This window comes from Salmo trutta, chromosome 12 (assembly GCF_901001165.1).
Source record: "Salmo trutta chromosome 12, fSalTru1.1, whole genome shotgun sequence".
Taxonomy (NCBI): Eukaryota; Metazoa; Chordata; class Actinopteri; order Salmoniformes; family Salmonidae; genus Salmo; species Salmo trutta.
In genome coordinates this window covers 67,132,064-67,148,530 of record NC_042968.1, presented here as the reverse complement: position 1 = coordinate 67,148,530, position 16,467 = coordinate 67,132,064, and the positions used below count along the sequence as shown (strand labels likewise).

The following is a 16,467-nucleotide window of genomic DNA, read 5'->3' as shown; positions in this document are numbered from 1 at the left end:
GCATAACTGTCATATTGATTAACCTCTGAGGGCGAAATTAATGAATTACAAATGAGCTTGACACATACAATCTTAGCCTACTCAGGTAGAGAGTATTTTACCGCTGAAGATCTGTCGACATACCGTGTTGAAAACGTTGATAAAGAATTCTTATAGAGAAATTAGATGAATTTTTTGGAAAGACACTCGACGTACCCTATGCGTAAAAGACTGTAGGCTACGACGCGCAACTAAAAATGGACCAGCAGAAAACGCTTGAAGGACATTTTACAAAAATGAACATTATCTTTGATTAATGCTAAATATTAGATCGTTTTCATCAGTTGTTTTTGCAATACAAAAAATAACTGCAGCGTGTTATGTCAAAGACCAGCGTCGGGAGGCACAACCAGTGATGTAGGAATCATAATCTGCGCAACGGACACACCTGTAATCAACCGTCAATAAAACATACACGAGGTAACTCTAAACCGGGCCAATATAAGTCTTAAATCCTTTAGTCAATGCAACGTGTTGCAGGGAACAAACAATAAACAGATTCATTTAGGATCAATTCTATTTTGTTGCATCAGGGGTGGATACTGGGACGGAGCGTTATTCCCCAGGAGTTGCTCATTTCCCTCCTCGGCACCATTCGAGCAAGACATGTCGCACTGTTTGGGTACCTGTCGTTTCAGCGATGGCTGTTGACTGTCGGACTTTCGTCAGCTTCCAGCAATCGTACTGAGTAGATACATCAATTGTTTATTGAATGGAAAACGTTTATCCTGTTAGTATTTGAAAGAGAGGAGAGAAAAGTTTTGTGCAAACTTTTGGCACCTTCCCTCGGGAACATCGGTAGTGACCGGAGCTGTCTCGCTTTTTCCCCGTTTCTGTGCGTCTGGAACTTTCTGAATCATCGGAAGGAAAGATGACTCTTCTCTGCACACTGAGGCTCGCAGCGGTCGTGCTTTTCGGAGGTGAGAAATTCTCATAATCCACATTCATAAATAAGAATAATAGGCTATACTACATTTTCAGCACATGCGCGTCACACACACGTTTTCTTTCAGGGGGAAGCGATGCATTCTGTAAAAAACTATTTACATCTTATTTAAGTCTGTCTTCAGTTATCAGTATCCATCATGTCCATTATATCCACTACTTAAATTGCCCTTAATGTAGTAGCAATCATATCGACTTTCTCTCAATTATCTTCCGGACATCATTTTCTAATGAAAATATATGATCTCAATGTGAGTCATCATGAACAAGGCTAAGAATAGGCATGGGTAACATAAATGTCAAGCTCTTTTTCCTTGAAAGTGGATGACTAAGTTAAATATGGAATAAGAAGGACTGGTTAGATGTGCTTATAAGATAAATGGGAAGTATTATAATCAAGATAGAGAGAGAGGGAAGAAGTAATTTGTTAGACAGTGTGTAGTGACTGCACTCTACTAAATGTGTAATATTCTAAATTGAGACAGAGCAGAATATCAATATTTTAAGGGCTGTATTGTGGGGATTGTGAATGGAGCTAGAAATAGCTTTATAATTGTTGCTGGTGTGTCCCACCATGGTTTTGAACCGCAGTCATGTTCTATAAACCTAATGCTGGGGCTGAGACTGAGAGGGAGTCTCTGTCTGAGCATGTACTCAGAATGGCTGCTTGTCAAAGCCTGCAGGTGTGAAGAGGGTGTCTGCAGGGCTCTAAATTGCGACCAAATGCATATGCGACTAAATATTTTGCTGTGTGACCAGGAGTTATATTCTGGGAGCACTGTGCGACTATGAAAACAATCTCCCAGATACAGTTAGTTGTTGTAATGATAAGACATCTGTACCTTTGTTTCCAAGCTTCCTAAAGAATCAAGCCAGTGCAGATTCGTTAGCATCATGGTTGCACCAGTACTACAGAAAAAAAACCAGTTTGCACAACCAGGTCTCAACATCTGACCCATATTACCAGCACACCTTTTTATTTTCCTATAGTAGAAAGCTACTGTATATCCACCAATTTTTCCATATTTGTGTTTTTTCATCAGAAATTAATGCTTAGAGTAACCTTTGTGTGTATAAAATATTGCTGTCCTCAGATTTTGAATGAATAGATTTTAGATGTATTACAATTGGGGATTTTGCAAAACCACCTAGTGATAGGTTTGAAACAAATACATCTCTGTCATTTAACAACCGCATGCATGCCATGATTCGATCTTGGAAAAACACACCCATATCTTTCATAAGTTCTTTAAACAAAAGAGCTAATTTACCAACATTTCTGAAAATATGTATATATAGCATTTTGGAATGAAATTCTTAATGTTTTCAATACCTTAAATCTGGCCAGTCTCCTGGGATGTGGCAGTGGGAATGAGAAAAGGGCTGAATTGATTCTGTCCTTAGTTGGCTGTCTGCCTCCTGGTGTGTGGAGCCTCAGGGGATGTCCCTGTTCAGTCCCACAGACAGCTCTCCCTGGAGGGGTAGAGGAGCTCTGGGGGCTGGGTGGTCTCTTTTTAAGATTAGGATCATGTATATATACACTGTTTTTAATGCCACATGCAGTAAAATGTGTTGTTTTACTGGAAATCACAGTTGTTTTACTAGAGCAAATTAAAGTTATGGGCACATAGACAGATTTTTAAAAATATTGTAGGCTCAGGGATTCAATCCAGCAACCTTTTGGGTACTGGCCCAATGCTCTAACCACTAAGCTACCTGCCGCTCATCATCCATACACAGCAAATTGGTCAGTGTTGATTTTTCGGTGTAACATTTCTGTTCATTCAGGAGTGAAATTCACTCTGTAAGAGTGAAATGAACACTCAGTGGTGTGATATACCCCCCAAGTGTTAGTGTTAATAACCAGATTTATTGTTTTAGACTGTGGAGAGTAAAACAGTCCCATCAAAACCACACCCAATATAATCATATTTCCCAGCATGCTCTACTGAAGGTAGATTTTTCAAGGATTGTTTTTAATATCTGTGTTTTTGCATGTACATTGATTGATTAATCTTACGATACAAATGATAAGTAACATACAGTTTTCTAAACTAATCCAATCAGTTAGCTAGATATATTGCAACCATTATTTAAGTGGTTATTCCTGGTTTTTAAGTTTCCTAACCCTTGATAGTCTTTCTGAATGCTGGTTGCAGGTGAATAACAATTCCAACTGTTGGATATCCTATCTCTGGCTGGATTCCAATAGGAATTACACCACTTTGCAAGCCAGCATTATGTGACTTGCAGGCCTGATGTGCCTGTAAACCAGGAGTTTCCTAACATTATTGTGTTAGGTTGAAACTAGGCCATTAAAGTAACCCACTGGGCACAGACGTCAATTCCACGTCTAAACTCAGCAAAAAAAGAAACGTCCCTTTTTCAGGACCCTGTCTTTCAAAGATAATTAATAAAAATCCAAATAACTTCACAGATCTTCATTGTAAAGGGTTGTTCAATGCTTGTTCAATGAACCATAAGCAATTAATGAACATGCACCTGTGGAACGGTCGTTAAGACACTAACAGCTTACAGACGGTAGGCAATAAAGGTCACAGTGATGAAAACTTAGGACACTAAAGAGGCCTTTCTACTGACTCTGAAAAACACCAAAAGAAAGATGCCCAGGGTCCCTGTTCATCTGCGTGAATGTGCCTTAGGCATGCTGCAAGGAGGCATGAGGACTGCAGATGTGGCCAGGGCAATAAATTGCAATGTCCTTACTGTGAGACTCCTAGGACAGTGCTACAGGGAGACAGGACGGACAGCTGATCATCCTCGCAGTGGTAGACCACGCATAACAACACCTGCACAGGATTGATATATCTGAACATCACACCTGCGGGACAGGTACAGGATGGCAACAACAACTGCCCGAGTTACACCAGGAACACACAATCCCTCCATCAGTGCTCAGACTGTCCAGAATAGGCTGAGAGAGGCTGGACTGAGGGCTTGTAGGCCTGTTGTAAGGCATGTCCTCAGCAGACATCACCGGCAACAACGTTGCCTATGGGCACAAACCCACCGTCGCTGGACCACACAGAACTGACAAAAAGTGCTCTTCACTGACAAGTCGCGGTTTTGTCTCACCAGTGATGGTCGGATTTGCGTTTATCGTCGAAGAAATGAGCGTTACACCGAGGCCTGTACTCTGGAGCGGGATCGATTTGGAGGTGGAGGGTCCGTCATGGTCTGGGGCGGTGTGTCACAGCATCAACGGACTGAGCTTGTTGTCATTGCAGGCAATCTCAACGCTGTGCGTTACCTCCTCCCTCATGTGGTACCCTTCCTGTAGGCTCATCCTGACATGACCCTCAGCATGACAATGCCACCAGCCATACTGCTCGTTCTGTGCATGATTTCCTGCAAGACAGGAATGTCAGTGTTCTGCCATGGCCAGCGAAGAGCCCGGATCTCAATCCCATTGAGCACGTCTGGGACCTGTTGGATCAGAGGGTGAGGGCTAGGGCCATTCCCTCCCAGAAATGTCCGGGAACTTGCAGGTGCCTTGGTGGAAGAGTGGGGTAACATCTCACAGCAAGAACTGGCAAATCTGGTGCAGTCCATGAGGAGGAAATGCACTGCAGTACTTAATGCAGCTGGTGGCCACACCAGACACTGACTGTTACTTTTGATTTTGACCCCCCTTTGTTCAAGGACACGTTATTCCATTTCTGTTAGTCACATGTCTGTGGAACTTGTTCAGTTTATGTCTCAGTTGTTGAATCTTGTTATGGTCATACAAATATTTACACGTTACATTTTCTGAAAATAAACACAGTTAACAGTGAGAGGACGTTTCTTTTTTTGCTGAGTTTATTTCCAGTTGGTTCAACGTAATTTCATTGAAATGACATGGAAACAACGTTGATTTAACCAGTGTGTCCCCAGTGGGAAGGCCTTATGATATATGTAATGTATTGTCATATATTGTAATTTAAATGATGCTATTCACCTAGGTACTCATTAGGTGAAAGCCACAGGCATTTAAAAGGAAAAAACTTAGCAACCATCTCTCTGTCACTAACATATTCAGTCATGAGTGGTAGCTCTATAATTCACTCGAAAAAGAAAAGGCACCATGGGAAATATGCAAATGAGGCTTTACACCATAGTGTTAAAACAACACCCAAAATGACTTAATGTAACAGTATTTTTGTTTAACAGTAATAGGAGTTAACTCTAGATCAAATATGGTTGAATAGAAATAGCACTGTGTTAATTACCTTATTGTGTCAAATTTGATTAACACTGGATAGTGTAATGCATTTTTTCTTACTTTACAGATTGTTACATGAACATTCACTATAATCAGAGTACTTTTTATACTCTGTAGAGTGGGACCATATGTACTTTGAGATAGTGTAAAATCAACTCTTAAGTGTTGCTTTAACACTACAAAATGTTCTGTGCAAAGTGGTACACACACACACACACACACACACATATATACACACACACACACACACAAACACTTTTTCACTGCAGAAGAACAGAGGTCAGCCCTATAAGACTGGCTGAACAGTAGAATAAAACAAGCCATACTTCTTATTGGACTTCATGGTTAGGGAGCAGCATTGTAAAGAGCTGCAGGGAGGGATGGTGTGTAAAAACACCAGGAAGAGTGCAGCAGTGGACAAAGCTGGGGTATCCACTGCACCAGCACATATTGGACCAGTACACTACAGAGCAGTTTATAAGCGTCGTAACATGGAAACACTGGTCATAAACTGGAGGGCATATATATTTTTTAATTTTTTAATTTTTAAAAATGTATTTAATTAGGCAAGTCAGTTAAGAACAAATTCTTATTTACAATGACGGCCTACCCCGGCCAAACCTGGACGATGCTGGGCCAATTGTGCGCCACTCCATGGGACTCCCAATCACGGCCGGATGTGATGCAGCCTGGACATTGAGGAGGGTTAAGTATATTCATCTGATTGCCCTTCCTCAAACCAATGCTGATTCCACAGCCTGATTGCTGTAAACCCTGAAAATTAGATCAGATTTGAAAATACAATCTATTTTTACTTTAATGTGATGGATCTTTTAGATATACAGTAACATCCACCTGTTGGGAAGGTGGAGATAAAGAGGGAGTCGAGAGAGATAATGGAAAGTGAGACAATGAGACAGGCAACTGCAAGTGCCAATATTTGTACATGCTTACGCATACACACGCACACACAGACAGACAGACAGACACACAGACAGACAGACAGACAGACAGACAGACAGACAGACAGACAGACAGACAGACAGACAGACAGACAGACAGACAGACAGACAGACAGACAGACAGACACACACACCTATTACAAGTGATTTCTAGGGCTGTCTGTGTGGCCTGGTTAGAGTGAAGAGGGCTGTTATCACCTCTTTCATAATATGGGTCTGCTGACAACATCCAGTTTACTTGGCTTCCCTACAGTAATATGAGAGGACAAAGGGCCTAGACACAGAATGGAATTGACTGTAGAGCATTGTCATTAATTTTCCTAGAGACACCAATGAATAAACCAACAGAGGATAGGAAAAACTGTATTATTTGTTTCACACGAAAAAGCCATATTACAACCTACAGTGAGGGAAAAAAGTATTTGATCCCCTGCTGATTTTGTATGTTTGCCCACTGACAAAGAAATGATCAGTCTATAATTTTAATGGTAGGTTTATTTGAACAGTGAGAGACAGAATAACAACAAAAAAATCCAGAAAAATGCATCAATTCAACCACACCTTTGTTTTATCATAAAACGGGATAGCAACCTCTGTCCGGTGAAGTCCATGACACATATCACATGTAATATACAGTTACATGACCTACAGCATGGTCAAGCAAGTTAATGTTTGAGACATTTTCAGACCACCAAACAAATATTGATTTAGAACCAGAGTTATCGCAAGTCACAAAGAAAACATGAGCTGCCTCCACTATTCCAGCACCATTTCAGTCTGTCACTCTGTCATACAGTACACACTAATATTTTTTTCTCTTGTCCTTGGCTACCTGGCTAAAATGCTTGCTCGCTAGCCTAACTTCCATTCATGGGCAATGTTAGCTAGTTAACATTAGCCTTCTACATCTAGCTACATATTGAACTTCCATCCTCTCTGGCCAGGGTCACAACAATCTATTAATTAATGGGTGGATCAGAATCGGCGTTATAATCATTGGCCAGTACAAATAATTAAGTAAAACCACAGGTCCAAATCCCTATCTCCATCGATGACTCATTTAGGAAAGGCCTAATTTTAGCTAGCCACCAGAGAACAACAACACAACAAGAGGCAACAATTCTAGTTTTTCTGTCGATGAAGTACTGTATGCTCTCAATGAGATTTGGTAGGAGTGAGGCCAAAATCCAAGCTGGCTTCCCTTGACACTTTTTTTTGGTGCACTAGGACCATTCTCAGTTTAGCTCAACGCTGATTGGCAAATTTTTGATACTTTTTTCTATCAAGGGAGGCCAAATGCTCACTGGCTTCCCTTGCATTCAATACTACCGGCGGCACCAATGTCATACTCATTTGAACCAGATAGCATCAGATAGATGGCCTACACGTAGAGAGACAGAGGGGCACTGTTTGTCTCACTCGGCTGCTATCTCCTGTGAGGTACATCCAGCCTCTTGTGAAATGAAGGAAAATTATGAAACACAGAGAGACGAAACATACATTATTTTATGTTTTAAAATTTAAAATACATTTATTTGGGGGGGAAGCCTGGCTTCCCTTGACATACATGAACACATGCCACTGCTTGGTTGTTTGCTGTCTGAGCTCTGGGAGTCTGAGGGAGCATTGTGAATACGGCAGACGTCTCCCGTGGATGGGGCTGGGGGCTCGGAAGCTCCATACTGCTCCCCACACACTCATCTCGGTGGGCAAACAACATCAAAGCCCGCCAGGCAAGAGAACGCACCACGGGAGATGTGGAGACATTATCATAGGTAACGGAGCATTAGTTAAAGGACTGACCAGCTGTAAGTAGCGGTCGTATCAGCAGCAGTCTCGTTGCCAAAACTAAGACCCTTGCCAAAACAGACAGTTCTGCCGAGATGTTCTGAGGAGTTATTCGAGGAAGGAAAGAGAGGAAGGCTTGATGTCACTCTCTCACCTGAGTATTTTTCCTATCTATTTTCAGATTATCTAATTGTGTCGTTTTGTCAACTATGTGTGTGTTTTCTATCCATGTTCGCTCCTCTCCCTGTAGGTTTTACAGAAGTTCCCCACCCCGTGGCTGCAACCCTTCTAATTTAGTCGAAGCTCGCATCCACTACAAGACCATGGTACTTGCCTACGGATCAGCAAGGGGATCTGCCCCTACCTACCTTCAGGCTATGCTCAAAATCTGCACCCCAACCCGATCACCCCGTTCTGCCGTGTCTGGTATCTTGGTCATTCCGCACCTATGGGGGGTCAGCTCCCGTTCAGCCCAGTCAAAGCTCTTCTCCTTCCTGGCACCCCATTGGTGGAATGAGCATCCCCTGAAGCTAGAAAAGCAGAGTCCCTGCCCATCTTACGAAAACAATTGAAACCTCTTTATAGAGCATCTTAAATAAGACATCTATCTAGCTTATCTCCCCCATAAAAATAAAATTTACTAAGTAAATAAATAAAATAAATAAATTGCACTTTTCTTTTCCTACAAGCACTGAATGTGCTGATAACTTCTGTATTGAGGAAAAATGTAATTACTATGTTAAGATGAATGCACTTATTGTAAGTCGTTTTGAATAAAAGCGTCTGCTAAATGACTAAAATAATGATTGCACACATCTACACAATCAGGACTAATAGACAGGGAGACATTAGCCAATCAAGGCTTAGATAACTCATGCACTGCCTGGAAAGAATGACGGAGGGATCACTGATTCTCCTCTCCTCCGCTGGCAGCTCTAATCCCTGAGGAGCTACCTGATCTTTTCCCTCTTCTGTCTGTCCTTGTTGTTTTAATTCCCTGCTGAGTTGGACTCACACGCTTTGGCTGTAAGTGAAATGCATGAGTTTGAGAGGAACACGTCAGAGAACGTTTTTCTTTTGAAGGAGACAGATTTCTGTTCTTCTCAAAGTAGAAGTAGTACAACCAACCAGGATTTAAGATACATAGATCCTGTGGTGTGCTTGTATGTCAGCAGTCCCATAACAACTACACATGTCACTATTTATATTTTTCTTTTATTTTTGTATCTTAACTTTAACTGTGTAATGTTGGAAATGAACCCATACGTAAGGATTTCACTGTTAGTCTACACCTGTTGTTTACGAAGCATGTGACAAATACAATTTGATTTGATTTGATGTTATCAATGTTATCCATCCCCACAGAGCAGGATGTTGTTGGGCTTCTGGCATCAAGTTCAACATGACCTTGTGATTGATAATGGCTTGAATGGTTCTGTAAGCTGGCATTAAATAATGGTCTGTTGAAATGGAACACCAGTGATTATTGTTACATGTCCCAAGTGGCGCAGCGGTCTAAGGCACTGCATTGCTAGTGCTAGAGGCGTCACTACAGACCCTGGTTTGTTCCTAGGCTGATTCACAACCGGCCCTGATGGCGAGTCCCAGAGGGTGGCACACAATTGGCCCAGCGTTGTCCGGGTTAGGGGAGGGTTTGGCCTGGGGGGTAGGGTGTCATTGTGAATACCAATTTTTTCTTGACTGACTTGCCTAGTTAAATAAAAGTTAAATAAAATAAAAATAAACGTTCTTTCTGATTGTCTTGTTCCTAGACTCAGGTAAAACTGAGCTATTTCCTTTCGATTGATTTCCCACCAGGTTCATCAAATGTTAGAGAACGAAAAAATGTAAACTCCTTCAAAAGTTCAACCTAATGAAACAAAACTCCACAACACATTTTTGTACCAAGAAGAAAAATGTAGACAGGTGAATTTAAATTTCAAACTTGATAGAGGTTCAGGAAATTAACCGGACACCCGAGGGAGGATATTTCACACTTAAAAAAATGGGATTCCCAACCAAGACGCAATTCCCAAACCAATTTCTAGCAACACTGCCTCGAGTGGTTCAGTAAACATCCACCAATACAAATGATATTAGAAATGGTTATTGCTCCATAAACCTACATTCATATGTGTTAAGCAACTGAACCGCATATATACATTTGGAGCATGGATACATAAATTGGAACCTGTATAATAGGGTGTGCCAGGCAGCTGGCGGGTGATAGATAATGCGCTCTAAAATCTGGAAGGATTCAAAACAGCTATTTCTTCAATATACTTACACTGAGTGTACAAAACATTAGGAACACTTTCCTAATATTTAGTTGCACTCTTTTGCCCTCAGCACAGCCTCAATTCGTTGGGGGCATGGACTCTACAAGGTGTCGAAAGCGTTCCACAGGGATGCTGGCCCATGTTGACTCCAAAGCTTTCCGCAGTTGTGTCAGGTTGGCTGGATTTCCTTTGGGTTGTGGACCATTCTTTATACACACAGGAAACTGTTGAGCGTGGAAAAACCCAGCAGCGTTTTTTGTAGTTCTTGACATACTCAAACCGGTGCGCCTGGCACCTACTACCATACCCCGTTCAATGGCACTTAGACTTTTTTACTTGCCAATTCACCCTCTAAACTCTCTCCTCCCCTTCATCTACACTGATTGAAGTGTATTTACCAAGTGACGTCAATAAGAGATCGTAGCTTTCACCTGGATTCACCTTGTCAGTCTTTGTCATGGTAAGGTAATGTTTTGTACACTCAGAGTCTGTTGAACCCTTTGACTCCTGTCAATGAGGAGGTTAGAGTTGGAGGAGGTTAGAGTTTTGTGCTAGGCCTTTTTACCGGTAGTTTGGTGTAGCCTATACTGTTTGTTTACTCCTCAGCAGAGTACATTAGATATAAGAATGTACTGTAGATACTGATCGATGTGCACACCCACAGCCAGTCTGGGCTCAAGAAAATGCTATTGTCTCTAGAAAACTCATATTTGTCTATTTCTACTTAGCATTGTATGTGTTGGAGACCAGTCACTAGTCCCTATTTTGTCTGAAAATTGCAATCTGCCATGGAATAGATTTAATCAGGGATTGAGAAAAAGCTGTTTTCAGGCCTCGATAGTTGAATATTATTGTCTGTGTGTGTGCATGTGAGTGTATATTTGTCTTTGTGCCCATTAATTTGAATGGGGTACCGAAGTCAAAAGTACAGGCAAGACTTTTCCCTCTTCAATGTGACTGTGTTGAACAAAGGAAAGCAGGCCTCACTTCAGCACATAATCTAACACTGGAATCAAGAGCTTCACCTCAAAGTCCTTACTTTCAACCTCCCTCTCCTCACATCTCCCATTCTTCCATTCTCTTCCTCCTCTAAAGTAGTTGCTGTAGTTGGCTGCTCTGTGGGCAGAGACTGGGGAGTGGTATCCGGCAGTCATTGGAAAATCCTGCTGACCCATGCATCATTTACATGATTATTTTCTGAAGACGAGGTCTGTGAACCCTGATAAGATCTTATTGAAACCCCCTCACCCCCTCTCCTCCCCTGCCCTCCACTCCTTGTGTCCCTCACCCACTCCTCTCCCCTCCCCTGCCCTTCACCTCACACTAGAATTTAATTACGAGAAGTAACCAGGGCAGCGTGGAGCTCCTGCAGAATTAATGGAAATGGAAAAGGAATAGGCAATCCCCTCCTTCCCAGGCTGGCTCTGGTGACGCGGCCGACAGACAAAGCGAGGGGGGCAGCTCTCGTCTCGCTGAGCACCGACCTGGCAATTTCCTCTCACAGCTGCTCCCTCGTCTTATCTCCCTTGGCTCCCTATGGCCGACAAGCCCACCGTTGCCTGTCCACACACACTGTGGATACACAACCGTGCACCACCATACAACATGAGGAGATTTATATTATATCTCTTAGTCCTTTTCCACAATCGGGGAAGGTTAGAGGTTCACACAGTGTTTTGTCAACGTGACAAGAGCCTCTGGCATTGGTGAGGCAGGTCACCAGAGTTTGACCACAAACTGATCCCGCCTGATCTTTGTGTGTTTTCTGTGATCTGATCCATGCTTAGTGTCTCCCTTATCTTTCATCCAGGACAAGCATAGTGGTTTCCTATGTATCTCATTGAGCTGTTCTTTCACTGGCTGATCTCCTGCTGGATCCCCAATTAGCACCGTAGTAGCTGTGCTGCTGTAGATTTGCCCGGAGCCAGCCCTGCCTGGACCGGCCCAGCGCTTAGTAATGGAGGATAAGGCAGCACTTAAAAGACCCACTTAGGGGGAGCCGAGACGCAGCCAAAGCCCGTGGATTTAAACTGAGCCGTGAAATCCCCTTTGTTTCGCTGTGGGTCTGTGTGGGTCTGGGGCTGTATAGGCTGCGGTCTGGGGGCTTCAAGGGCTGCTTTTCTTTCTGCTGCATAATTGGGCTGTCTTTACCAGTGCATGTAATCTCCATAAATGCAGTATTTATGCTAGGTGGGAGAAGAGGACCTGTTTTCTGTCATGGGTGGGATGCCGTATGTGTTTAAGATAACTGATGAGAGGGACAGGACGGCTGATGTGGTCCTCTCTGGTCTCACTCTCTCAGCCCGAAGTGGGGGGTTATAGAGAGGGGTTTCTTTCCCCTGATCATCATGACGGATGGGTCTGCCCACCTGAAGCTTTTGGCTGTAATCTTAAGCGTTTATCTGTAGATGTGGTATTAAAGAGATACTGTGAGATTTTGGCAATTAAGATTGAGATTCTAGCATTTTCTACCTGCCCAGAGTCAGATGGATACAGATGGAACTCATGGATACTTTTCTCTGCTCTGCTGACGAGTATTTATCTCCGCTCACACAGGAGTAGTAAAGGCCTAGCGCACTAATTTGGTGAGACAATGTTTTTAATTTAATGTTATTTAATATATATATATTTTTAAGTTATCAGGGGGTGCTGCAGCACCCTCAGCACCCCTTCTGTCTGTCTGTCTGTCTGTCTGTCTGTCTGTCTGTCTGTCTGTCTGTCTGTCTGTCTGTCTGTCTGTCTGTCTCTCTGTCTCTCTGTCTCTCTGTCTCTCTGTCTCTCTGTCTCTCTGTCTCTCTGTCTCTCTGTCAGATCATAGTTCATCTCCAGAGACAGAGCTTCACACCTATGACCTGGCTGTGAGAGGAAGGCTGTATGTGAAGGAACACAGCACAGCAGCCTGCTATAGAAAGAAACACATATAGGCATCAAACAAACCGCTTCACACAGAGAACACATGCTGAGAAAGTCCTTTGGAGTACACTACACAGAGGAAACATTTTAACTACTTTTTTGATGAACACACGCTAGCGAAAGGCTTAATGATCAACTGTATTGATGACTTTCCATAAAATACACCACAGAACTAATTCTAAAGCTGTACCTTACCTCCAACATGTTTACTCTCAGCCCCATGTGAGATTACTCCCAATGTTATTACATCCACTCTCTCCCGCACTCTTTCCATTTGTTTGTAATTAGGTTTCACATGGTGCTGCTTTGTTTTCCTTTAATCCACACCTTTCCTTCACCCAGGTAGGCAGTATGCCACGCTGAGAAACTCTGTCCCCTCTGTACGGCTAATTAGAACTATTTTTATTCTGTTATCGTACAACCGGAACTTCTTTCATATGTAAAAAAATATTATTTTACCCCGTGGTGCGCTCATCAGATTGGATTTACATTTAGAGCAGATTTTTTTGGCTCTCCCTCCCTTGAACCTTTCAGTGAGTGTGCGGAGCAGGCAGTGAGGAATCTGATGACCTGACATTTCCTGGCCCAGCTCACACCACCACTCCATGCAGCTCACTGACATGGCTGCTAATCAAAGCTAGAAAATGGCTCCCCGTGGCTCGACTAAAATTGCGTCTCACTTAGTTATTCAACATCAGATGTTGGATGGAGGGGTGCTGTGTAATTTTGTGGAATGGAATGGGTGAATCAAAGACTCATTCTGAATCGATAGGATCAGTTGATGGATGGATGTGGGATGTGTTTGGCATAGGATGTGGAAGGAACATGTTGTTTAGCTAAGGGACTATGGATGAGTCTATGGGAGGAAGTGACTGTGGTAGAACAGTGCTATTTGAAGAAATCGCCCACTGGGCACAGACGTCAATTCAAATTCTTTTCCACATTGGTTCAGCATAATTTCCTTAAAGTGATGTGGAAACAACGTTGATTCAACCAGTGTGTGCCCAGTGGGCAGTGATGAACTCGCTGGGGAATCTATTAGTAAAAAGGTATTCTCGTTCTCCAGCTGTATTTGACTCTAGGACTGAGACTGCTCTAGGTCTGGCAATCACAGATCCAGTACTAAAAGGCTAGTGGCTGTCTTATCCAGCCCTCCAGGTCTACTATTACAGGTTACTCAGTGGGACTCAATATATTCTAGACAGGGGCGCACCTTTCACTGAGGACAGGGGGGGAACATGTCCATTGCATTTTTGCCCCCCCCCCCAGTTTTATCATTGGAATGTGATACAAAACGACTGTGGACGCCTCCGAGGGGTCGGGTAGGCTGTTTGGAGTGTTAATCTGACTGGAATAAAAAGTTATGTCCCCCCCATTTCTAAAACCAAAGTTGCGACCCCTGATTCTAGAGATAATCCAAGCACCACTTTCCCATGGCTTTGGGCTTGGGGCTGGTACAAGGAGAAGGGCACGGCTAGTCGCATGATACTGACAGGGCAAACACTGAGACTGGGCCTGAGTTTGACACAGCTGGGTTTAAGCAGGAAGAAAGCCTTATTTACTTAGCCAGACAAAGCCTGCTTTTCACAAGACTCCACTAAATAATAGATAACAGGACAAAAGAGAGGAGACTCAAATGCAGACATTCACTGTGGCTGAAGCTTAGATCCTGATAAATGTGGTATTAGCATTCAATTAGTGCATTATCTGTCGTTAGCACAGTCAGTTCTTTAATATAGCAAGATGAATTGCAGTCAGATGTGAATGGGAATAGGGCCTTCTCTTATGCTAATCATCCAGCAACACACACTTCAATTATTCTCTCATCTATTTTCATTCTGCATTGTCCCAGGAATCATGTGAATTCTGAATATTCAATGAGTCTTTGTAAACTAATTATAATGTGCGTCTTCATAAACTAGGGGCTGCATGTGGTGACTCAATAACACACAGTCAAAAATACATTGATTTTGGCTTTGATGCAGCTGTGCTGTGCAGGAAAAAGTCAGAACGGCATGCAATAAAAAACAAAAAACGTTATTTCTTTATTCGTCTTTATATGATAATTTAGGCCAGCAATAACTTGTTGTACTGCTTCCATGGCTCAACAATAGAATTGTCAGCATGGTATTCATAGCTTTGATTCAATTAATGGAGCACTTTGAGTGCAAGTCTCGCTTCTGGCATCACAGCTTTCTGATGTTGTTGATGTGGGATATTGGAATGCTTATAGGCAGATTGAGTTTGCTATTCAAGGGAAAGTATGTTGATCACGGGCAGACGCTGGCCGCTCTAAGCAGGCAATGATTTAAGGTGTGTTAGTATGACTTTGTGCATGCATGTGCACCGATTGATGTGTGTCCCTGTTCATCACAAGCAGATATAAATACAAATGCAATGACACACGCACAAACACACACATTTGACTTGCAGAGTGTAGTTTAGTGGCGGGCGGCAGACCCAGCTGTGGGTAATGTTACACCCAGAGGATGGGTAAACACCATCTGGAAGCCAGGTGAACACAGGTCACCTTCACACCGGTTTGAGTGAACTAGTGTTTAGCATGGAAATAATCTGAGTGCAAATGCTAAACAGCTGTTGAACGAGCCATGTATAGATAAGACAATGTAATAAACATCTGCTTTGTCTATTGTCTATCACACTGGAGTAAGCTATGTCTCCAGGCTAATCTTTGCAGCAGAGTAGAGGGACCAGCCTATAACGAAGTTTGAAACATGCCCAGAGCATTTCGTCGTTTGATAATAATGTGAGAGCGCTGTGAATAAGACTCTCTCTCTCAGTAATTGTAAATGTTTCAGCCTCACCACTTTTGAAGAAATTATTCTCACCAGAATTACTATTTTCTTCTGACTGAAAGTTTTCTCTTGATACGTTCCCTGACCTTGAGGTACCTCGTCAAAGATAGATTTCGATGTATTCATTTCTGGAGAAAAAAAAAGAAAACCCAACTCAACCATATACTTTTTTGGGGCAAAATGAAAACAATTGTAATAGCAAACACAACAGAACTATGCTTTCAGCACACTATAATTATATTTCAATCATGCAAATGAGTTGGTTTTGGTAGTTAGGGGGCTGTTGGGGTGTGTAATTGAAAGCGGAATATTGTCTCGCGTCAAAATGTCGTGGAGCGCGTTGGCTTGGCTGCTAATCAGAGCGGTCTGTGTACAGCACGGGCCCAATCGCTGCTCAGTCTCACCAGAATGTAATCGTTTTATCTTAATGAACTGTGCAGAATCCTTCCAGGTTTGCGAATGCGCCCATTTCAGCCTCCTGCATGCCCACACTGAAAAAT

The 16,467-nt window shown here is 42.6% G+C and overlaps 1 protein-coding gene across 1 annotated transcript in view; it reads left to right on the top strand.

The window, feature by feature from the left end:
• Nucleotides 1-505: 505 nt before the first annotated feature.
• LOC115204021 (transmembrane protein 132D-like) overlaps nt 506-16,467 on the top strand; it is a 188,308-nt gene continuing 172,346 nt past the window's right edge. The window contains exon 1 of the mRNA XM_029769235.1: nt 506-959. Within this exon, the coding sequence (XP_029625095.1) occupies nt 911-959 (49 nt within the window). The 5' untranslated portion in view covers nt 506-910. The remainder of the gene's footprint in view (nt 960-16,467) is intronic.